The 21,413-nt window shown below is 32.8% G+C and overlaps 1 protein-coding gene across 7 annotated transcripts in view; it reads right to left on the bottom strand.

Annotated features, from left to right (window-relative positions):
- Nucleotides 1–21,413, bottom strand: part of ABCC9 (ATP binding cassette subfamily C member 9) — a 186,713-nt gene that overhangs the window by 20,227 nt on the left and 145,073 nt on the right. For all 7 annotated transcript variants that reach the window (XM_074194290.1, XM_074194293.1, XM_074194294.1 and 4 more), the window contains 5 exons: nucleotides 11,578–11,688; nucleotides 8,723–8,843; nucleotides 5,234–5,364; nucleotides 3,096–3,174; nucleotides 1,189–1,297 (listed from right to left, as the gene is read on the bottom strand). In XM_074194290.1, the coding sequence (XP_074050391.1) occupies nucleotides 1,189–1,297; nucleotides 3,096–3,174; nucleotides 5,234–5,364; nucleotides 8,723–8,843; nucleotides 11,578–11,688 (551 nt within the window). The remainder of the gene's footprint in view (nucleotides 1–1,188; nucleotides 1,298–3,095; nucleotides 3,175–5,233; nucleotides 5,365–8,722; nucleotides 8,844–11,577; nucleotides 11,689–21,413) is intronic.

Here is a 21,413-nt window from a genome sequence, read left to right as displayed (position 1 = left end):
TGCATAGTAAAGCATATTGTGCTGGATAAGATAGAGATACTGGTGGTAATATTATTGGTCATTTATTCATAGGACAATATATTTGTTTTATTTTAATGCATGTACTGTATTATTTTATTTAAACATATTTTATTATAAGGGAAGAAGATTCTAAGATGAAATCATAGGGAAGTGACAATGATATTAAAAAATAGTAATGCAGATGGGACAGTACAGACATGTTGTAAAAGAGAAATGTAAACTGCTATCATGCCTGGCATTGTCTTATGTTTTAATTCTTCAGGAACATTCTGTTTTATATCTTTCAGATAAGGCTAACCATAATAAAAATTGTTTAATCTAAGTATTACATTTCTTATGAGAAAACTTTGAACATAATTACTTAGATAATTTTGGCTTGTATAAACATCTCTAGTCTTAAATTGCTTGACTAGCTATCTTTATACACATACTTAAACAGAATAGCACCTTCTGTGAACTTTAGCATGCATGTGGAGAGTTCAAAGTGACGTTCATATTGTTTCTTGGCTTTTCCTCTCTACCTTAATTCTCACATGGAATTAATATCCATCTTTTAAATCTAACTTAAAAGCTACATCCATGAAGTTTTCCCTAATCCTGCAAACCAGTAACAAAATATTCCCTTGAAACTCACAAGGCAATTTTTTCTAAAAGTTTTTATAAATCAGTCAGTCAACAAACATATCTTAAGCATGAATTTTTGAGGAATTTTTAAGGATGGGAGGAGAGATAGGCATGTCTATAAGCAGGAGGCAAGGAAACAGTAGATAAAAAAGATGAAAGAATGTGGGCATAATAGTGGGGGTAATCTGATAAGGAACATAGTAAAGGATGGATCAAGGTTGAATGTGGAGGGGTTTGGTTTTAGCCAAAAGAAGGGTGCTTTCTTTATCAGAGATGAGAATGAAGAAGGAAAAAAGTAGGGGAAGATATCAAAAATTTTGGTATGGGGAAAAGTGCAAATGGAGCTCTTGGCAAATGACTTCATATAATATTGTATAGATTTGCATCTATCTCCCACCTAGAGGTAATCCATTTGAGAGTAGGGACTATGTCTTATCTAAACTTTATAGCTACCACAGCACCTCAGCTCACATTCTGTGTTTAATAAATGTCCTTTGAACATAGGAATGTATTAGAACTCCTCATACCAAGTCAGAGACCTACCGAATAGAACCACTGAATAGTATTGGATCTTGTAGAATGATTGAAAGTCTGGAACGTAGAGTGTGCAGTGGGAGTTTAGAAATGTCTATCCCATCAATGACAATCTTTCCTGTTTAAAATAAACATAAATAAACATGTAGAAGTTAACAATAAAATTAAATTTATTTATTAAAGATGGAATTCTTTTCCTCATTGTTGGAATGTCAAAGTTGAACACTAGCTTTTAATTATCAGAATTACTATAATGAAATCATATATTTTTACCAAACATCTTCATTCCATTGTTTTCTTTTAAAGGAATTTTTTATTCATTTGAAGTTATATGGCTCATAGAAACTAATAAAATTAGTTTTCCAAGGATTCCTTATTTGAAAAGATTAGGAAGGAAAAACAAATGAAAGAAATGCTAAGTTTTGAATGTTTTACTAATATATTGAAAGACCTATTGTATTGCATTTTTAAATACCTAAATCTGACTGATCATTATGGTAGATTTACCTAATTTCATCCATTCTCCTCAATATATTTCAGGTATTATATTTTGGTCAACTTATTCTTCATTGTTTTAATGTCCTTGGAAACAAGGATAGAAGGAAATACAGTATTATGACTTTTCAAAATGAGTGAGGGGGTTAGAAGTACTGCCTGTGGCTAAAAATTTGAGAAAATCAATTGATTTGTCTGAAAATCTAAATCATGACCTTGATCTTATTAACGTCATGAGTTAAATAAGTGCCAGGAATTTTAAGTCTAAGGACATCACAAATGCCATGGGTCATCTTTTATTTAGTAAAGAGAATGAGGAAACTTTGCTACAGTGCCAGCAATTCCTGGCAGAGGTCATCCACTCTGCCCTTAACCTTGTAGTGTTGATGAAAGGTTTCCTCTAAAGTTTGTCAGAATTTTATGGCTGCTTGCTTGGATTGAAAAGGTGTTCAAATATCAATAAACCTCTTCTGTCCCTTCCCCTCCGCCCTTCTCATTTTTTCCTTCCTTTCCCTTCTCCCCCCCCTCCCACTTTCCTTCCCTTCTGCCTCAGAAGAATGCAATTGCTAGTGTATGAGGTCATTTATTCCTGTCACCTCCTCTCATATAATCTTAGAACTGGAAAAGACCTTATCTAGTCAATTTTAATGAAGTCTTCTCCAGCTAATATTTAAGTTGGGTGACTGATACTTAATTTTCTAAGAGTACCACACTGAAACTATTGGACCAAGCAAGATGATAAATCCTTTTCAGGTTTAAATTTCTATTATTTCCATGGCTTTGTTATTTGTCATGATAATAATCATTATTAATACTAACAATTATCATGTAAATATTATTGAATGAGATATGTTTTATAAAAAGAACTATGCCTTCCTCACAGAATATGCAATTTCATTTGATAAGTTCATATATTATTTTTCAAAGTCGAATAAATTCATGCACAAGATTTTTATACTAAATGTTATCCTGTCTTCAAATTTCCCTATTCCTATTAATTCCAATTATTCATATTTGAAACTTTGATTCCCTCTCCATTTCTAAATTCAATCAATTGCCAATTCCTATCAATTTTATCTTCATGACATCTTCTTAACCATTTTCCTTACTCCTTAGAAAGCTGTCACACTATTATATCTTAATCTAATTTAACATAATTTCTAAAGTAGATTATATGGAGAGGAGAATGAAAGCTGAATCCTTTACTTTCTCAAATGCAATAAGATGTGGAGTTTTTCTTTCCTATCTTTAAAACAAAATTTTTGACCCTGGCATGCTTGATGTGAAAAGACAGATTCAAAACCATTGGGATTTCAACATGTTTCACTAGAAATATTTTATTTTCACCACTATATAAATAAAAAGTTAGCAAGCAAATATGTTTTTTGGAAAAGTCCAGTAGAAAATTCCTTGTAACTTACCATCAAAGATATCCACCATTCTGAAGAAAGCTAGTGATAATGACGACTTTCCACTGCCAGTACGACCACATATACCAACCTAAAATAATTTCAACAAACATTTAGGGGAATACTATGTTAGAATTAAGGTACCTGGTTCTAGGAATAGAGCTACAAAAATTCTTTCCCACAAAGCATTTATATTCTAATGGAATTATAAGAATATTTAATTAAAGGAGTAAATAGGAGTAAATAAAAGGAGTAAATAAAAACAAAGTAATTTTCTTGCGAAGTGGGGACTAATAATTAGAAGAATTAGGAAAGGTCTCTTGTAAAAGATGGTATGAGCCCTGAAAGGAGCTAGGCAATCCAAGTATATGTGGAGGTAGAATAATGCAGGACAACCTGTCTAAAGGTAGAGATAGCCTATGAAGATAGATTGGAGTCAGTTTATGAATGACTTTTAAATGCCAAACAGAGGAGTTTATATTTTAGACTAAATATAATAGAAAATAACTCAAGCTTCTTGAGCAGAAGGTATGTGGGTGATGGGGGTGGGGTATGAGGAGATCAAAGAACATGATCAGAGAAGCAATCACCTATTCTTGAGATAGAGAAGGTGCATTGCAACCATCAAGTCAATGAAAAATAACAGAAATTGGACAAAAATACTACCATGACAGGAAAAATCCCCTTTTAAAAAACTCATAATCATTCATTTGTAGATGTTCTTTCTTTCTTTATCTTCATCTTCACTGATGTCATGAACCACCATTAGTAACACACAAAATTGGTTTCAAAGTTAAAATTCTCAATCCCAATCTACATCAGATTTCTTTGAATTTATTTATTGTCATTTCTTCAGCGTTGATCTCTGCATTTAGCTGACTTTCTGAGTATTAAACTTCCTTATTCTACCTCAAAGATAATAATTTCAAGATCAAATAGTTATTGCTTTTTAAATACCTTAATTAAAATACTTATGGAACCAAAACCGATCTAAATGAAAACACTCTCTAGGGACTGTTTAGGATGACTTCAAGTTGGAAAAGTTGCCTTTTTGCCTGTCTGCCTTCCTGCCTTCTCTCCATCCCTTCCCTGCTCCCCTCCTCACCCCTTCCCTCCCTCCCCTTCCCTCTCCTCCCCTTCCCTCCTCTCCTCTCTGCTCTCCCCTAAATAGCCAGGGATGTGTGGGAAGAGAGGGGATAGGTTTGGAGTTAGGGAACTCTTTTTTTAATGCGCTAGAGTTACAGAGAATGAAAAACTCAGATACCAAGGACAGCCTGCTGAGAAAACCTGGTTGTTAGTATTATTCAGCCTAATCCCTTTAAAGCCTTCTCTTGGACATCTGGAGATCTTCCCTGTTTACTCTTATTTATGCTTGTTCTCTAATAAGCTTTTATACATGAAGGTCAGTGGCAGTGTTCTACCCACAGTAGATTTAAACTCAACTAATTTCAGTAGATGCCAGGCTTCTGGAAACTCTGGACTTCTCTGGGCACTACATGCTTATGGCAAAATTTCTTTTTACACAAATACCCTGTTAAAATTAAAATACTGTTCCTTTGTATAATAAGTCATTACCAAGGAAAAGTCATTATGAAAATTAGTTCTTAGGTATGAGAAAAACACAACTTTACAGTTTACAATACAGGGGAAGGGTTTTAATGAGACCCTGGGGAAGGCAGAGTGTCATTCCATTAAGTCAATCATTCCCTTTTTTGTACTCTACTTGTTTTGAAAATATATTTATGAGACAAATAAGAAAATGATAATATCTTTCTTCTTTTCACTACCAAAATATTTTCACTTTTTCTTTTATTTCATAGTCCAGACAATTTGAATGCCAAAGTGTATGGTATGTTGGATAAAGGCCACCAAAAATACACTTGGATAAGACAGTCAATCAACTTGGGTAAATACCATTTCAAAGTAAATTTCTTGTGGTTATATCAAGCTCAACACATCCTGAACAGAAGTCAATAGTTTTTTCCCAAAGCCCACCTTTCTTTTGAAGTTTCTTATTTATGTTGAGGTTACCTTTGCAATCTCAGTTAATGGTAAAATGGGTGACATCCTTGCTTTTCACTTTATCCTACACAATCAATCAATTACTAAAACTCACATTAATCAAATAATGACAATGAAAGCTCCTATACCTTTTGTCCAGGTTTAATGTAAGCCTTAACATGTTTAAGAACTGGCTTGAGATTATTTTCATATCTAACACACAGATCATGAATTTTGATCTCTCCTTCCTGTGGCCAGTGTTCTGGAACTTGAGATGGATCTGGGAAAAGATATACAAAATATAAAACAATAAACTATATACTTCCTTTACTAAGACTGATTCTTTTTTTAAAATTTAAAGTAAAAGTAATATGGCTACTGTGATATTTATTTATGTAAAATTACATTTGGGTGAGAAGTTCAATGTTAAAACTTAAGCTTTATTTCTCTATTTTGGGATAGTTAACAAGGATCCTGCTTTCTCAACCATTGAGTATTCTTTCCAGATGGCAGATTTAAAATTGTTGCTAGTCATTTTTGTCCAACAAAGCTCAGAATCATAGCTAAAATGAAACCAAAATTAAGGTCCACAGCTGTGGTTTTATAAGGCTAGAACTGAATAATTGGAAGACTTCCGGACTTGGGTACTAGTGTCAGCTGTGCCATTAATTTAACCTCTTATAGACTAGGTTTACTCTCATGAAGATGCAGCACTTCGGACTAGATTGCTTTTAAGGTTCAAATCTAGGTCCAAACATATATAATTCTTTGATATTATAATTCTATATTAAGTAATAAGGAATCTAATGTTAAATGAGTAATTAAGCTAGTAAAAGAAATATTTTAGAAGTATTGATCTATTTTTTCCTAGTAAAAGGTAGGAATGATTTTTTAATTTTTTACTAGTATTTTTTCAAATCACATATAAAGATAAATTTTAGCATTTGTTTAAAAATTTTGAGTTCCTAAATTAAAAGTTTTTTAGCACTAAAAACATCAATGCTGCCAAAATTAGAAAGAAAGCAGAAAGCTGGGAAACAATCTTCATAACTAGGAGTTCTGATAAAGATTTCATTTCTAAAATATACAGATAATTACAATCAAATATATAAAGTCATAAGTCATTCCCCAATTGATTAATGGCCAAAGGATATGAATAGACAGTTTTCAAATGAAGAAATTATAGCTAGATATAATCATAAAAATGCTCTAAATCATTATTGATTAGAGAAATGCAAATTAAAACAACAATGCGGTATCCACTTCACACTTATCAGATTGGCCAAGATGAAAAAAAGGGAAAATGATCAATGTTGGAGAGGTTGTGGGAGGATTGGAACATTGATACATTGTTGGTGGAGTTGTGAATGGATCCTAGAGAGCAATATGGAAATATGCCCAAAGAGCAATAAAACTGTTCATTTCCTTTGACCCAGCAATTCCAATTCTAGGACTATATCCAAAGAAATCATAAAAATTAGGAAAAGTCCCACATGTTTGAAAATATTCATAGCAGCTCTTTTTGTAGTGGCAAAGAACTGGAAATAGAGGGGATGCTCATCAACTGGGGAACTGGTTAAAAAAATTTTGGTACATGAATACTATGGAGTATTATTGTTCTATCAGAAACCACAAATAATTGGACTCTAGAGAAGCATGGCATGAGTTACAGAATCTGATGCTGAGTTAAGGGAACAAAATTGAGAGAATATTGTAAACATTAACAACAACATTGTGAGATGATCAACCTTCATGGAAACAACTTTCAACAGTTCAGAGAGCTAGGACAGCTGTATTATACTAAGCTTTGGACAATGTAATTCCCATACAGAGAAAACAAAACAAAACAAAACAAAAACCCTGTTCAGAATTTGGTTAACACTTTATAAAAATTATCTCATGTATCTCTTTCCCTTACAACTAATCTGTAAATATGTTTATCAAAAATATATATGTACAATACTAACCTGACTGTTTACCACTGAGAGAAGAGGGGTCAGAAGGGAGGCTGGAAGGAAATTTTGTAACTTAAGAGTATACATGAGCATATGGCTGAAAAAAAAATAAATAAATTTTGAGTTCCAGATTTCTCCCTCTATCTATCACCTCTCACTTCCCTAAGACCATAAGAAATTTGATATAGGTTATATATGTAATCATATAAAGCATATCTCCATTTTTAATTATTCTGATTAGTTCTGATCAGGTCAAAAGAAAAATGATAAAAAGAAAGTTAAAATAGTGTGTTTTGATCTGCATCCAGATCATAATTTTTTTTTAGATCATAATACCTATGAGACCTATGGAACTGACCTAGATAGTTATATTGTTGGGAATAACTAAGTATCATAGTTGATCACTGCACATTGTTATTGTTGAGGTATATTAGTTCATGTAAGTTTTTCCAAGTTTTTCTGAAATCTTCTATTATTATTTCTTATAAAACAATAGTATTCCATTAGATTCATATGTCATTCCCCAATTGATGGACATCCCTTCAATTTCTAATTATTTGCCACCACAAAAAGAGCTGCTATAAATATTTTTGTACAAGTAGCTCTTTTTCCCTTTTAAAAATATTTAGTAGTGGTATTACTTGATCAAAGGATATATAGAATTTGATTAATTTTTGCTCTCCAGAATGGCTGAATCAGTTTGCAACTCCATCAACAGTGCATTAGTGTCCCGATTTTCTCACATCCCCTCCAACATTGATCATTTTCCTTTTCTGACTTATTAGCCAATTTAATAGGCATGAAGTGATACTTCAGAGTTATTTTAGTTTGTATTTCTTTAATCAATAATGATTTAGAGGATTTTTTCATATGACTAGATATAACTTGGATCTCTTCATGTGAAAACTGCCTGTTCATATCCTTTGATCATTTATTAATTAGGTAATAACTTGCATTCTTATAACTCTGATTTGGTTCTTTATATATTTCAAATGAGACCTTTATCAGAAATATTTGCTATAAAATTGTTTCAAAGCTTCTGCTTTCCTTCTAATCTTGGTTGCATTGGTTTTGTTTGTGCAAATCCTTTTTAATTCAATATAATCAAAATTATTAATTTTATATTTTGTAATGTTCTTTATCTCTTATCTGGTCATAATTGATCTGATAAACCATTCCTTTACTTCCTAATTTACTTATGGTATCACTCATTATGTCTAACGATTTGACCTTATCTTGGCATACGGTGTAAGATGTTGGTATATATCAAGTTTCTGCTATAGTATTTTCCAGTAGTTTTTGTCAAATAGTGAGTTCTTTGGGCTTATCAAATTGTGGGATCTTGGAGCTTGTCAAACACTAAACAATACAAATCTTCAGTAATAGTTACAAGATTAATTCTTTAGACTTTAAAATGTTTGTAGTTGCTTATACATTGTATATATTGGAAGGTCTCCAATAAATAAAAGATTTAAAGTAATTTTTCTTGTTAGTTCAAAGAAAAAGATTCTTTTTAATTTGAATTATCCAGGTGATTTTCTTTTTTTTTTTTTTGGCTGAAGAACTGACCTTCCAAAATTAGCTCTGGCTAGTTATAAAAATAAATAAACATTGAAATTTTTAGCTCAAAACAAACAAAATGAAAAGATGAAGATCATGAAAATAATATATAGAGAACAATACCCATTGCTCCTTCATAGTTTTCAGACTCCATTGTCAAGAAACTGTTCACTTTTTTAACAGCTCCCATCTGGACCTCCAAATCAGCCAAGTTTCTTACAACCCAATTCAAATAGTTGGTTATCTATATCAGGAGGAAAAGAATATAAATAATTTTAAATAAAGTATTTTCAAGTATTTATTTGGTGTTTGATTCATGTTATGAAGATGTAAAACAAAATCTGACATATGATTTGGCCTCAAAAAGCATACAATCTGGAGATAAAACCAATATCCATGAAAAAATCTGAAAATATTCCGAGAGTATAGATCATAAGCATTAACTTGTGAATGACACAATTTCGCATTTTAGAAGTCTATTATGCTTTTGCATCTTAGAAGTCTATTATTATGTAAGAAAAAAGTCAAGTAGATGATATGGGAGGTCATTAAGGACTAGAACTGACCTTGATACAGACCTTGAAGAATGAGTAGAATTTACATAGGCAGAAAAAAGAGGATTTAAGCTGGGGAAATCATCTGCTATATGTAATAATATCAAAAGGCAAAAGAAGCTAAATTTAAAAATGTTTCTTTTAAAATTATTTTCTAAAAAACACTGAAGTAAACTTTAAAATAATAATTCTTAGATAAATCCTTTATATTTTTACTTTACTATGGTAAAGAAAATTATACCATAACCACAAAATGAACAAGACAAAACAATGCAGATATTCAATATTTAAACACTTAAATCTAAAGTTTGAAGACACCTGAGAGATTGTCTGGTCTATATCTTTCATTTTATACATGTAGAGACTGAATTTCAGACAATTTGTGACTTGCCTGTGTTCATACAGATTGATGGGGCATGACTTCACATATAGATGTCAATCTGATGATGAATTTAGTGCTCCTTCTACAGGACTACTGACAACTAGACTGATACATGTATTAAAGTGTAATTTTAATCAGAATTACGCATTAATACTTACCTATAATACAGTCTGAAATGAAACCCATATAACTTTGTTGTTATTATAGACCAGCTTTACTTATAGAAGAAATGTGGTCTTGAAAAGTCATTCATCTCTAAAGAGACTTTCTAAAAATCTAATTATTTCTCTCAATTTTTCCATTCCAAATTTCGAGATGTATACCTGTACAAAATATTTCTCACTCTAAGATATAAAACATACTGAAAACAAGAAGCTTTGACATTCAATCAAAACATGAAAATTCTCAGGTAAATATAGCTTTATTATAATATTTAAAGGAATCATGAGTTTATAATTGTAATATTAAATAAAAGATTGACTTTCTAGACTATAGCTCAACATTTTAAAATGATAGGTATCTAGAGATGGAAAACATCTAACAATGTCTGGTAAGAATGCTTTTGCTTGGTGTTGTCAAAGTCAAAATTAAATTAACTAGGAATTGGGGGTGGGTGGGAAGGAGAGATTGGAACCTGCCTACATTTATATACTCAAGTAGATTTGGCAGAGAGTAGTCATAAGGCAGGAAGAAGAATAACTATAGGAATAGCCAGAAATTCACAGAAGACAAACTTCAAAAAAAGGACCTTACAGAAAATTACAGATTAATCTTAGTAGATCAGGGCAAGTATATAGATATCATTTATCTAGAATATCAAAATAAAGAGTTTTATTGCCATTCTTGTTGAAAGAAAGGAGAAATGTAAGAGGATAGAACAATTAGATGAATTCAGAGGAGGCTAATTGTACATACCCCCAAAATAATGTAGTGGTTTGTTGAAAGTACTAATAGCAGTAAACAAAACTTGAAAAAAAGGAAACAAAGTTTTATGCACAGAAAATTTTACTACTAATTAGAGTGGGTCTTAGAAGCTTGTGAGTTCCCTTTCCTTGGAAATCCTCAAATTAAGACTTGATGACTAATTGCCATTGGTATATGGTAGAAGGGACTTTTTTGCACTCAATCATAATCTTTTTGTAGTATGGTCTAATGGAACCTATGAACCTCTTCTATTACTGCTGTAAATTAAATAAATAAGGTTACAAAGGAAACAATTATATTCAAATAAGTTATTAAATATAATTAAAATATAAAAAATAAATTATAATTATATTAAAATATTAATTCTTGAAATCTAATAAAAATTAGCACACAAATTCTTGTATTTTTGATATATAAATGGATTATGATGGTCCTTCAAAATCTGATAGACTATAATGTACAATGTGCTATGAAACAAGATATTTCTCCTTAACTAAATGAAAATTTCTGTAAATAAAATCTCTATACTTAGGGAAATCTGGGAAGTTATAAATTCATAGGACTTTAATACTGATTTAATCTGAAAGAAGGAAAAAACTTTTGGGTTTTGGTCTACATTAATCTTAGATGAATAATTCATTCATTTCTCCATGCTTAATATATAAATGCAACTTATATAAGGTATTATGTGGTGACACAGAAAATGGAATATAGCTAAACATGCAGGCTTTAGAGCACTTTGAGGGTGAGAATGTTTTATGTGTGAGTTCATGCATGTTCAAGTTCATGCATGTGCTGGAGTGAATGTGGAGGGGAGAGGTCTCGCAATTAAAAAAAAAATTGGCTCACAGAGCCTGAATCTATTCCAAGTTGTCCTAAAATTGTTTGGCTTTGGTATGAATCCAGGACTTAAAAGATACTCATTTTCTTATTAGTTTCAAGTTCTTCCCCTACCACACTTTAACAAGAAATGACCAAGAAAGATATCCATGTGATGATTTAAAAATATATGGCAATATTTATATCTATGTAAGTAAATACATATATATATATATATAGATATGTTTAATCTTATGTACAAATCCATTTATCTCTAAATTATTCTCATCCATACATACCGTAAGTGCATACAGAAGGCCCAGTCCTACCAGACCAGAATAAGAAGTTTCAGTAATCGATGCAATGGATGCAACAGCTGCAGTGAGAACAATACATGCTCCCAGATAATCCTAAAAATTAACCAAAAACTGGTTATTTTCAAATTTTCAAATCAATGAGACTCAATTACTTTTTATACCAGGAAGTGACCACCAGAGAATTCTACAGGAGAGAGTGTACTATTCCACATTTTCTATATGTCCCATGTGGCTAAATAGCTAGAGTTTAGAGAAATGTTAGTGATGATGTTAAATGGAAAATTTCTTCGTTCAGATTGGCAATTCTATGTGTCTCTAATTTTAGCACTTTGTCTTTATTTATGTCTGTGTTTTAGTTCATGGCTTTCCACCAATGTGTTGTGACTGCTAGTGCTAAAAGTCTTTAGTATGCAAGCCATGGCCTTGGCAGGGCTCTATTCCCGGCTGCTTATTAAAATTTGGACCATTTAACTCAGAAAATCAGTAAAAAATGAAGTTGCTGAAATGCCAGTGAGATATTTTTGTTTGGGGTACATATAACAGCCCATCCTATCATACAGTACCCATCTCATCAATCCAATGAACATTTATTAGCCATCTCCAGAGTATCCAACAATGTAAGATGTGATACAGTTCCCTCCCTTATGGGGAGAGGCAAAACGTGCAAAATAAAATCATACAGAATAATGGTGTAAGAGTGTGCATGTGTAGGACTAATTGAAGGCTGAGGGAAAAACATAACTTCTAACTTTTAGGAATAATGGAAGGCTTTAGAATTGATTGGATTTTTTACTTAGAAAAGATCCCAGATATTATCAAATCCTAGCCCCTATTTTTATAGATGAGGAAACTGATGCCCAGACTTTCCTACAGATGGATAGTTAGCAACCAAATTGGAATACAAACATGACTCACATCCAAAGTGCTCTCCATACCACCTGCTTCCTGGAGGTATGACTTGACTTGGGCTTCAGGGCACAGATAAAAATTAAAGAGGCATTATGGCAGAGGCATTCTCAATTACTCAAATGAATCTGTGATTTCATCAATTTAGGAGGTCCCTCTAATGATACAGATCTTGATCCATCCATGTTTTCTTATCCTGGTAGACTATTTTTCATATTATCCTAAAAGTTCACCCAATATGCTAGAAACCTTTTTCAATTTCTCATTCATTGTGAGGGGACCACTGGAACACCCTGTCTACATGTTACTCCTTACTCTTGTCATGAATCTATCCCATCTTTTCTTCCTTTCATATAAATCATTGATGAATGCTCTTTACTTTTATTCTTCATCAGAGTTCTTCACTGGTTACATGTTGCAGACTATTCAAATCAATTATCTCTTTCTTATTTTTTTTAGATTTTTCAAGGCAATGGGGTTAAGTTGCTTGCCTAAGGCCGCACGACTAGGTAATTATTGTCTGAGGCTGGATTGGAACTCAAGTACTCCTGACTCCAAGGCCAGTGCTCTATCCACTACACCATCTAGCCACCTCCACGTATATATCTCTTCACAGTCCTCTCTGTGATACATAATTTGAGTTTTTAGAATCAATGGTACTTCATGACTCCATGGCATATATCAACACTATTAGAACACTGGTAATAAAAAAACAGGTCATTACTTTCATGGGTATCCTGGAATCAGTAAAAAGCAGCTTTATAATTTTCCAAAAATTTTCCTTCACTATTTCAACTCAGGGCTCAGTTCACTTTACTCTCTTTCCCAGGAATCAAACAAATTGGATAAATGCTATAGCATGGAAATCCAAATGCTAATTGAAATACAGACAATAGATATTCCTCATTCACCTGATTTTTTTTTCTGTATGGATGGGCAGACCAAATTTTTTTGAATTTACGCAAACCTCTTCCAGGAGGTTCTTCAGTGTCCTAAGCTTGATGCAACCAATTCAATGTTATCTGAAAACAGTAGCACCCAAAGGCACTCACTATCCACAAATAATTATTTTTCAACTTGCACTCTGTATTAGATCTCCATAATAATCATGAATACCTTTTTCCATATATATATATATATATATATATATATATATATATATATATATATATAATTTATGCCTCAACTGATTTATTTATTTATTTTTTAGGTTTTTGCAAGGCAGATGGGGTTAAGTGGCTTGCCCAAGGCCACACGGCTAGGTAATTATTAAGTGTCTGAGACCGGATTTGAACCCAGGTACTCCTGACTCCAGGGCCAGTGCTTTATCCACTGTGCCACCTAGCCACCCCTCAACTGCTTTATTATCAAAGGATCATTGAATATGGCTTTTCTGTTACTGTATACCCTTAGGAATTCTGAATGATCTTGTTCTATGGATGAGTAATATTCTGCCTTAAGAGTTTTTAGGCAACATTTTATCCACCACATCAAAGACTATTTGCTAGTCAGAAGATGATAAGCAAAATAGGATGTTATACTCTCTCCTAAAAAAATCTTACTCCAATGCCTCATTGTGGTATGGAGGTGGTTCTGAATTCTAGAAGTATATGCAAGTACAATACAAACTCTAATATAGTGTGCCATTCTAGAAAGGGATCAATTTTAGCCAAAGTAACAGATTAATGCCTTTTTCTGAGGTCCGACCTCAATAAATTAAAAAAAATTACAGCAATAAGCTGGCACTTTGTGATAAAAATTTTTTGGATCATGAACAGGAAAAAAAACTCATGAGGAAAGGTCATAGAAGCTGAAAAGTGTGGAATTTTTTTTGCGGGAGATAGTACAAAATTCAACTTGACTGGGGTATAGAGTCTATGGAAAAGATGTACTATGCTTCATATAAAAGATGCAAAAACTTACAGAATTTTAGATGTGGGAAATCACTTTAGAAATCACTTATTCTGAACATGATGAAGAAACTGACTTCTAGAAGGTGCAAATTGCATCCATTCATCCATCTATCCATCCATCCCTCCCTCCATCCAGACATCTATTTATCTGGCTGATCAGAATCCTCAGAATAAATATTCAATTTCTTTGAAAATTTCTGAATACAGAAAGTAATACAGTTCATTCCAGAAGTTAGTTGAAGCCATATGTCTGGCACAATAGAAAAGTTGTATAAATGATATTTTCTTTAAAATGTAATCTTCTTTACAATACAAGAGTGATGAGGCTGAGCAAGGCAACTTTTGTTGGCATACATGTTTTGGGAACTTACTAAAGTGTATGTATAGCCAGAAACTACTACTTGGTCCCTATGATAAGGGTGTGGGCTTGTGGGAGTAGGAACTATGGTCAATGAGTCAAGAAGATCTGTCTCCTAAATAAGTTTAAAAGAAGTGGATGAAACATCTGCCTTTCTCATTCTTCCAATATTTTTAAATGTCTGACTTAGGTCTCCAACAGCATTCCCTTGAACTTCCCAAATGATTTTGCTCTCTTCTCCCTCCCTAGAAACAGTCACATATATGTAGCAATGAGTACATATGAGTATGTTGCTTTCTCTTTAGCTTTGTTTCTTTTCCCAAACCAAGGTTTCTAAGTGGTGATCATGAGATGGATATTTCTAACCTTGGTGGTTAGTTCAAGAACTTAGACTTTGGGAACTCTGAAGTACACGTATTGATTGACAGAAAATGATGTTTGTTGCAGCAGTGCCATTTCTGGGATGGGGGAGATGATCCTACAGGATCATCCTGTTACATGAAAGTCCCAAATATGAACTGGCTACCCAGAAGACATGGACCTTGAACTGCGCTCAGTCAGTACAGATTGTGATAAAAAGGAAAACCAATTAGCACTTCCATGAGTCAAACTCCCAGGAATCTTCACCTCATGAGAGAGCATAATAGAATTATGAGTAATATGTTTTAGTATCTGTTTATGTCCTCAGTATAAGTCCTTTGAGTTGTTTGAATATATTATGTATACATAGGTGGGCTTCTTTAAGTTCTTTGTGTTAAGTTACTGTTTTCACATTTTGTTTTTTTTAAGATTGAGGAAACTTAAACTGTTATATTTTTCATATCTACTACATTTCTAGAGGAGACTCTGTCGATTCCTTTTAGAAAGACCTAGGGGACATATGTGAAATCTAAAATCTGACATAAGTCAAATCTAAAATTTGTCTTGATATTTGACCTAGAGGGTAAAAGAAAAATGATGAAACCTTACTGGTGTTAGATTCCTCAGAACTGAATCCCGTCTATGTTAATCTGCAAAAGTAAGAACCTTTGTGGGAGAGAAGTGTACCCTTAATTTTAAGTGACATCTATTTCAGATAAAATTGTATTATGTTAATAAAACAAAAAATTAGCCTTGTAGATTTTTGTGTATTCTTATTAGCAAAGTGAATGTAACATATTTTATTACCTTTGTCAAAATGGTGTACTGTTGGTCACAAAGGGGATTGGAGAAGAGTATGGATACATTTGGTAAATTCATCATCACTACTGGAAACAATTCATTTCAAAGGATATACCCTGCTTGTGGTTTTTTTTATTAGTATAATCATTTCATATGAAAAATGGCAGACTATAGAGTATATTAGTACATTTTAAATACATTGATAACCTGACTTATACAGAGGAGGGCAATCAAAATTTTGAGTTCACACTACATGAGAAGAATTGAAAGAATTTGCCATGTTTAGCTTAGGAAAGAGAAGGGTAACTATCTTCAAGTATTTGAATTGTTTTTGGAGGACTAGACTTATTCCATGTGAAGTCAATTTCACATTTATATTAGGAATATCTTCCTAAATATTAGAACTATACAAAAGTGTAATGGACTGTCATTAGGAGTGATGGGTTTTTCCCCTCTAAAGGTCTTAAAGCAGATGCTTCTATTAAGTATGAGATTTCTTTTGCTTAGAGATTGCAATAGATGGCCACCAAAATACTTTCCAACTCAAGATCTGTGACTTTTTGAGCTAAGATGCTTAATCATACTGAACAAACTTTGGAAGAGAAGTTGTGTTGATGAAATCATCCTGGACTATTGACTAGAAGATAAGAATGTTCTCTTTCTTCCCTATGGGTTCTATTATGAAAGTCTGACACCTTTCCTTCTAGGCACTGAAAAGTATGATTACCTTTCTTTTTTTAAATGCTTACTTTGTCTTTAAAAACCCTGTGCTAGCCGGGGTGTAGTTATTGGAAACAAGAAGGCATTGGTGAAGGGGAATATTTTCAAAGAAGAGGAAGAAATAGATCTATTATGATATATTTTGAAAGGACTCTGACTCTGGCTAGAGGGTTGGAGCTACAAAAGATAAAAAGAATTACAAATCATTTGATATACTCTCCCAGAGCAAAGGAGTGTTGGTACTGGGAGATCCAATTGGATACTGAATCAGTAATAGGCAAAATAGAATGATTGAACAACACTGCTCAGTACCCTCACCACAGAACTCCTACATATATATATATATATATATATATATATATATATATATTTGATATTTACTTATACTTGGAAATTTCATATTCCCCCTAGGAGAATGTAAGCTCCTTGGCAGCAAGGACTGTCTCACTTTTGCATTTTAATCCCTGGCAAAAAGTAGGCCCTCTCTGATAGGAATTTATCCCTAGAGTTTAATCATATATTTTTGCTTCATTTTTATGGCAATGGATTGCAGATTCTTGGTTTTATGGGTGGACCAGATTATGAAACTGAATTGGCTATAAGGTTCCTTGTGTGCTTTTATCTTGAATAGGTAATATGGAGAGAATGGGTGAGGTTCAGAAATGACTAGAAGAGAGAAAGGAATAAATTGCATTTAGAAAGTTGAACAGAAATTTCAACAGTGCCAAGTTCCTCCTTGGTATGAAGACCTATTTCATTCCAACATTCTGCTGATTGATGTCATATGAGTCTAATTAAAAGAATACCAGGATCTAAGAGCTATATATATATATATACATATATATATATATATGTATATATACACACACACACATACACACACACACACACACACACACACACATATATATACAATCAAGGATATGTAAGACTGGAAAAGGTGAGTCAGTTACATAGCAAGAAGGAGGGATAATAGATGGACAATCTGAGTGATAAATGGAGTCCTACAAAAAATTAAAAGACTTCTCTCCCATTAAATTATGAGCTCCTTTAGAGGAGCGATTGTTTTTTTGCTTCTCTTTGCAACTCTGGAGCTTAATTAGCACTGTTCTGACTCTTAGTGAGCACTTAATAAAGTGCTTGATTTAATTGGACACAAGGGAAGTTTTCCAGTCCTTCCAATGTGGAAGAGCTTTAGAAGATACTTGCAAGAATCCCATAGGCTAAAAGATCACAGATGAGTCATGATAAAATGCAACAGATATGACAGATCATCTAGTCTAACATTTTTATTTATAGATGAATAAATTAAGATATTGAAATAAATGATGTGTATCAATGTTTACAGAGAAAATACTAGAAGAGCATAACTGATTTCAAATCCAATCTTCCAGTATTTTGTAGTGAAAATAATATCTTATGGAAGCAAAATGAAGAGAATTGTAGTCTTACTAATTAAAATTTCTGAAATCTGTGAAACTTACATGAAAGGTGCTTCAAGAATAGCAAAATCTGGGGCAGCTAGGTGATGCAGTGGATAGAGCACTGGCCCTGGAGTCAGGAGTACCTGAGTTCAAATTCCGCCTTAGACACTTAATAATTACCTAGCTGTGTGGCCTTGAGCAAGCCACTTAACCCTACTGCCTAGCAAAAACCTAAAAAAAATAAAAAAAGAATAGCAAAGTCTATGGCATTTATTTCCAAAATATGTGCCTTTCTTATGTACAATAAGTGTGTCTATATAACTAATTCTGGCTTAGTAGTAAATAAAAATCCAAATATTCATTTCTACTGTAAATATTTTAAAAGAAAGATAATAGAGTTATTTGGCAGCATGTTGATCTGTATAAAATGCAGATAACCTAGACAGGTTAGGTTCCTCTTTCATATAGACAGGTACAATAAATAAAAATAAAACAATCAAAGTCTACTTAATTGAGTTATACCACATATTAACAAAGGTACCTTGAATGCAGATGCAAGACCCCACTTTATTCTGCCCCATCACAAAAGCGAAGAAAAGCAAACTTCATAATACCTGTGGAATTTGCTGTCAAAAATAACTTGATCAACAAATGTTTCTAAAAGATCATTGGCAGTTCCATGGATCTAAAAATGATAGGTTCAACCTTTTGCATTTTGTATGAATTTATATACAGTAGTGCAGCATAGATAAAAATTTTCAGCAGGAAATGATGATGATATAGTCCTTAACACAGATACTTTATCCTTCCATAGTGCTTCTTCAAATCACTTTCATATGCAGTTTTTGAGAAAGGCAAAAGCAGATATTAGCTCAATTTTGAGAATAAGAGAAATTGTGAATTACCAGGGTTCTTCTAACAGAAGAGCCAGGACTAGAATCCACACTTTTAGATTCATTGTTCAGTATGCAATTTAAGTGTGCTGAACTTGTTATGGTATGGTAGGTGAATTGTTGATAGGGAAACGTTTTTAGAAGGGCCAGAAGGGAAGAAAGATATGGAGCCTAATGAATGAATGAGTGGTATGGTGGTAAGGTAAAGATTGAGGAGAAAGCAAGAAAAACCAAAGCTATTCATTAATTTCAAAAGATAACCTTAGAACTATCTTAATTTTCCCCTGAAATAAAGAGCAAATAATAAAAAAATAAAGATGCTCTCTACCATGGCAGAAGTAAATTTAACATTTTGCCCTAAAAGTACAGTAGCAAAACACACAGCCTGATTCTGCCACTAACTTTATGTGAATATGATCTCTAGAAACTTGTTTCTTCCTATGTAAAATGAGGAGAATAAATTAGATGAACTTTAAGGTCTCTTCCAGTTTGCATATTATTTTTGACTTTGGTTTTCCTCTTTGGAAGCTTCTTTGTAAAAGCAAATCATGGGACTGTTTTCATGGGCAAATTCCATTTCCTGAAAATAATCTACTAATCACTCCATTGAAAAAAGTCACAGATTTCAGAAGTTGGAAGGGATCTCAGTGGCCATTTAGTCTAATTGAATTAATATGCATTGAATTAAAGCATTCCTAATAATTGGCCATTCAGCTTCTAATGAAGAACAAGGAGGAAGGACATATCACCTCTCAAAGCAGACTATTCCATTTTGGGATAGTTAGGAAGTTTATTTGACATGATCATTAAAACTGTTCTTATCTTATTCCTGCTCCCTGCTGAAATAGGTCTTGTGTGGCTAGAATATATGACATGAGGTATGCTGAGACTCCCAATTTTACCATTAGTAATTTTTGCTTTTGGACTAAGTATTGCCTCTTTTCATAGTCTATTAACTATATGACTATTTTTTGATAGAGTAGCAAATAAAATTCACAAAACTTTGATGTGAATACATTATTTAGATCACTTTCCTTCTTGACAGGAGGGGCCAGCATCATGGCATCTGGAGAAGAGAATGCAAAGGGAGGATGAAAAGGTATTGAAATGGAGAGCGGGAGCCTGGAAACACAAATCCTTGATTTCTCAATTTCATGTAAAGTACTGACTTGGGAGATTCCAAAATGGTTTAAAAGAGAATTTTGATCTAGTCAGTTACTCCACTGTATACATGTATACCATTTTGTGAATTGTTCCATAAAACATTCGTATCTATATGAAATCTAATGATTTCCATGAAATCCTTCTTGACTTCATTTTATACAACTCTCTTCTTTGGACTCTCAGAACATCATTCCTCCACTTAAGTAGCCTCTTTTATGACTACACTGAAATTTCCTATTTGTCTTTCTACCCCATCTCTTCTTTCTTTTTAGTAACTCATTCGCCTCTAAAAATCTTACTCAATCCTATGATTTCATTTAAGATGCAGCTCCAATGCCACCATCTATGTGAGGTTTTTCCTTGTTCTCCTCAGTTATCAGTGCTTTCCTCTTATCCCACTACAAGGTTACCTTATATAGGTATGTATTGTCTTTTCTGATAGAAAATAAGCTTCATGTAGGAAGGCATTATTTTATCTTTGTCTTTATAGCTTTAGCACCTAGTACAGTAACTGATAAAAATTAAGCCCATGTTGACATAATTTACATTAACTCTATGCAAATATTTGCAAATCTGTGTTTCATGCCACTTTCAAGCCAATTTCTTTTGGGAATTCCTATTCAATGTTACCACCAGCCAACAGGACATCTACACCTGAATGCATTCAAATTACAGTCTAAAACTTGATCTATATAATTTAATAAAACTATTTTTAGGAAATGTCACTACCCTTAGTTCTATGATATCAATCTATTGCTATTTTGGACTTCTCTCCCTCATATTTCATATGAAAAGTTTTCTGTTCTCACTGCCATTATTCTATATAGGCTCTTATTATTTGTGTTACCATATTGTGGTAACAGCCTTCTATAATAAATTTTCCCATCTTTATCCTTGCCTTCCTCTAAATCATGCTCCATAACCTCTTCCCTATGTGCTAATATAGACATGGCAATCCTTTGTTAAATATTTCCTCTGGTGGTCAGTTGCCTAAGAAATAAAATCTCTTTTCAAGGGATTCAAGGTTTTTCACAATCTGTTGACACCTTATCTTTTTCATATGCTATCCTATTCTTCCTCTTTTAAGTGTAGCATATTAAATAATTTCCTAGTAAAAAAATCAAAACTCTTCTATTTCCTTCTTTTCTGTAATAGTAACAATTATAATGATATAGAAGACAAAAGATCTTAGATTAGCTATAGTTTTCCTTTAAGTCATAATTTTAAAATCAACTATGGATCCCATTTAAAGCTTTTAGTTTGTACCTCCTTTATTATA

Source organism: Macrotis lagotis, chromosome 7, assembly GCF_037893015.1.
Source record: "Macrotis lagotis isolate mMagLag1 chromosome 7, bilby.v1.9.chrom.fasta, whole genome shotgun sequence".
NCBI lineage: Eukaryota > Metazoa > Chordata > Mammalia > Peramelemorphia > Peramelidae > Macrotis > Macrotis lagotis.
This window is presented reverse-complemented; position numbering and strand designations above follow the sequence as displayed.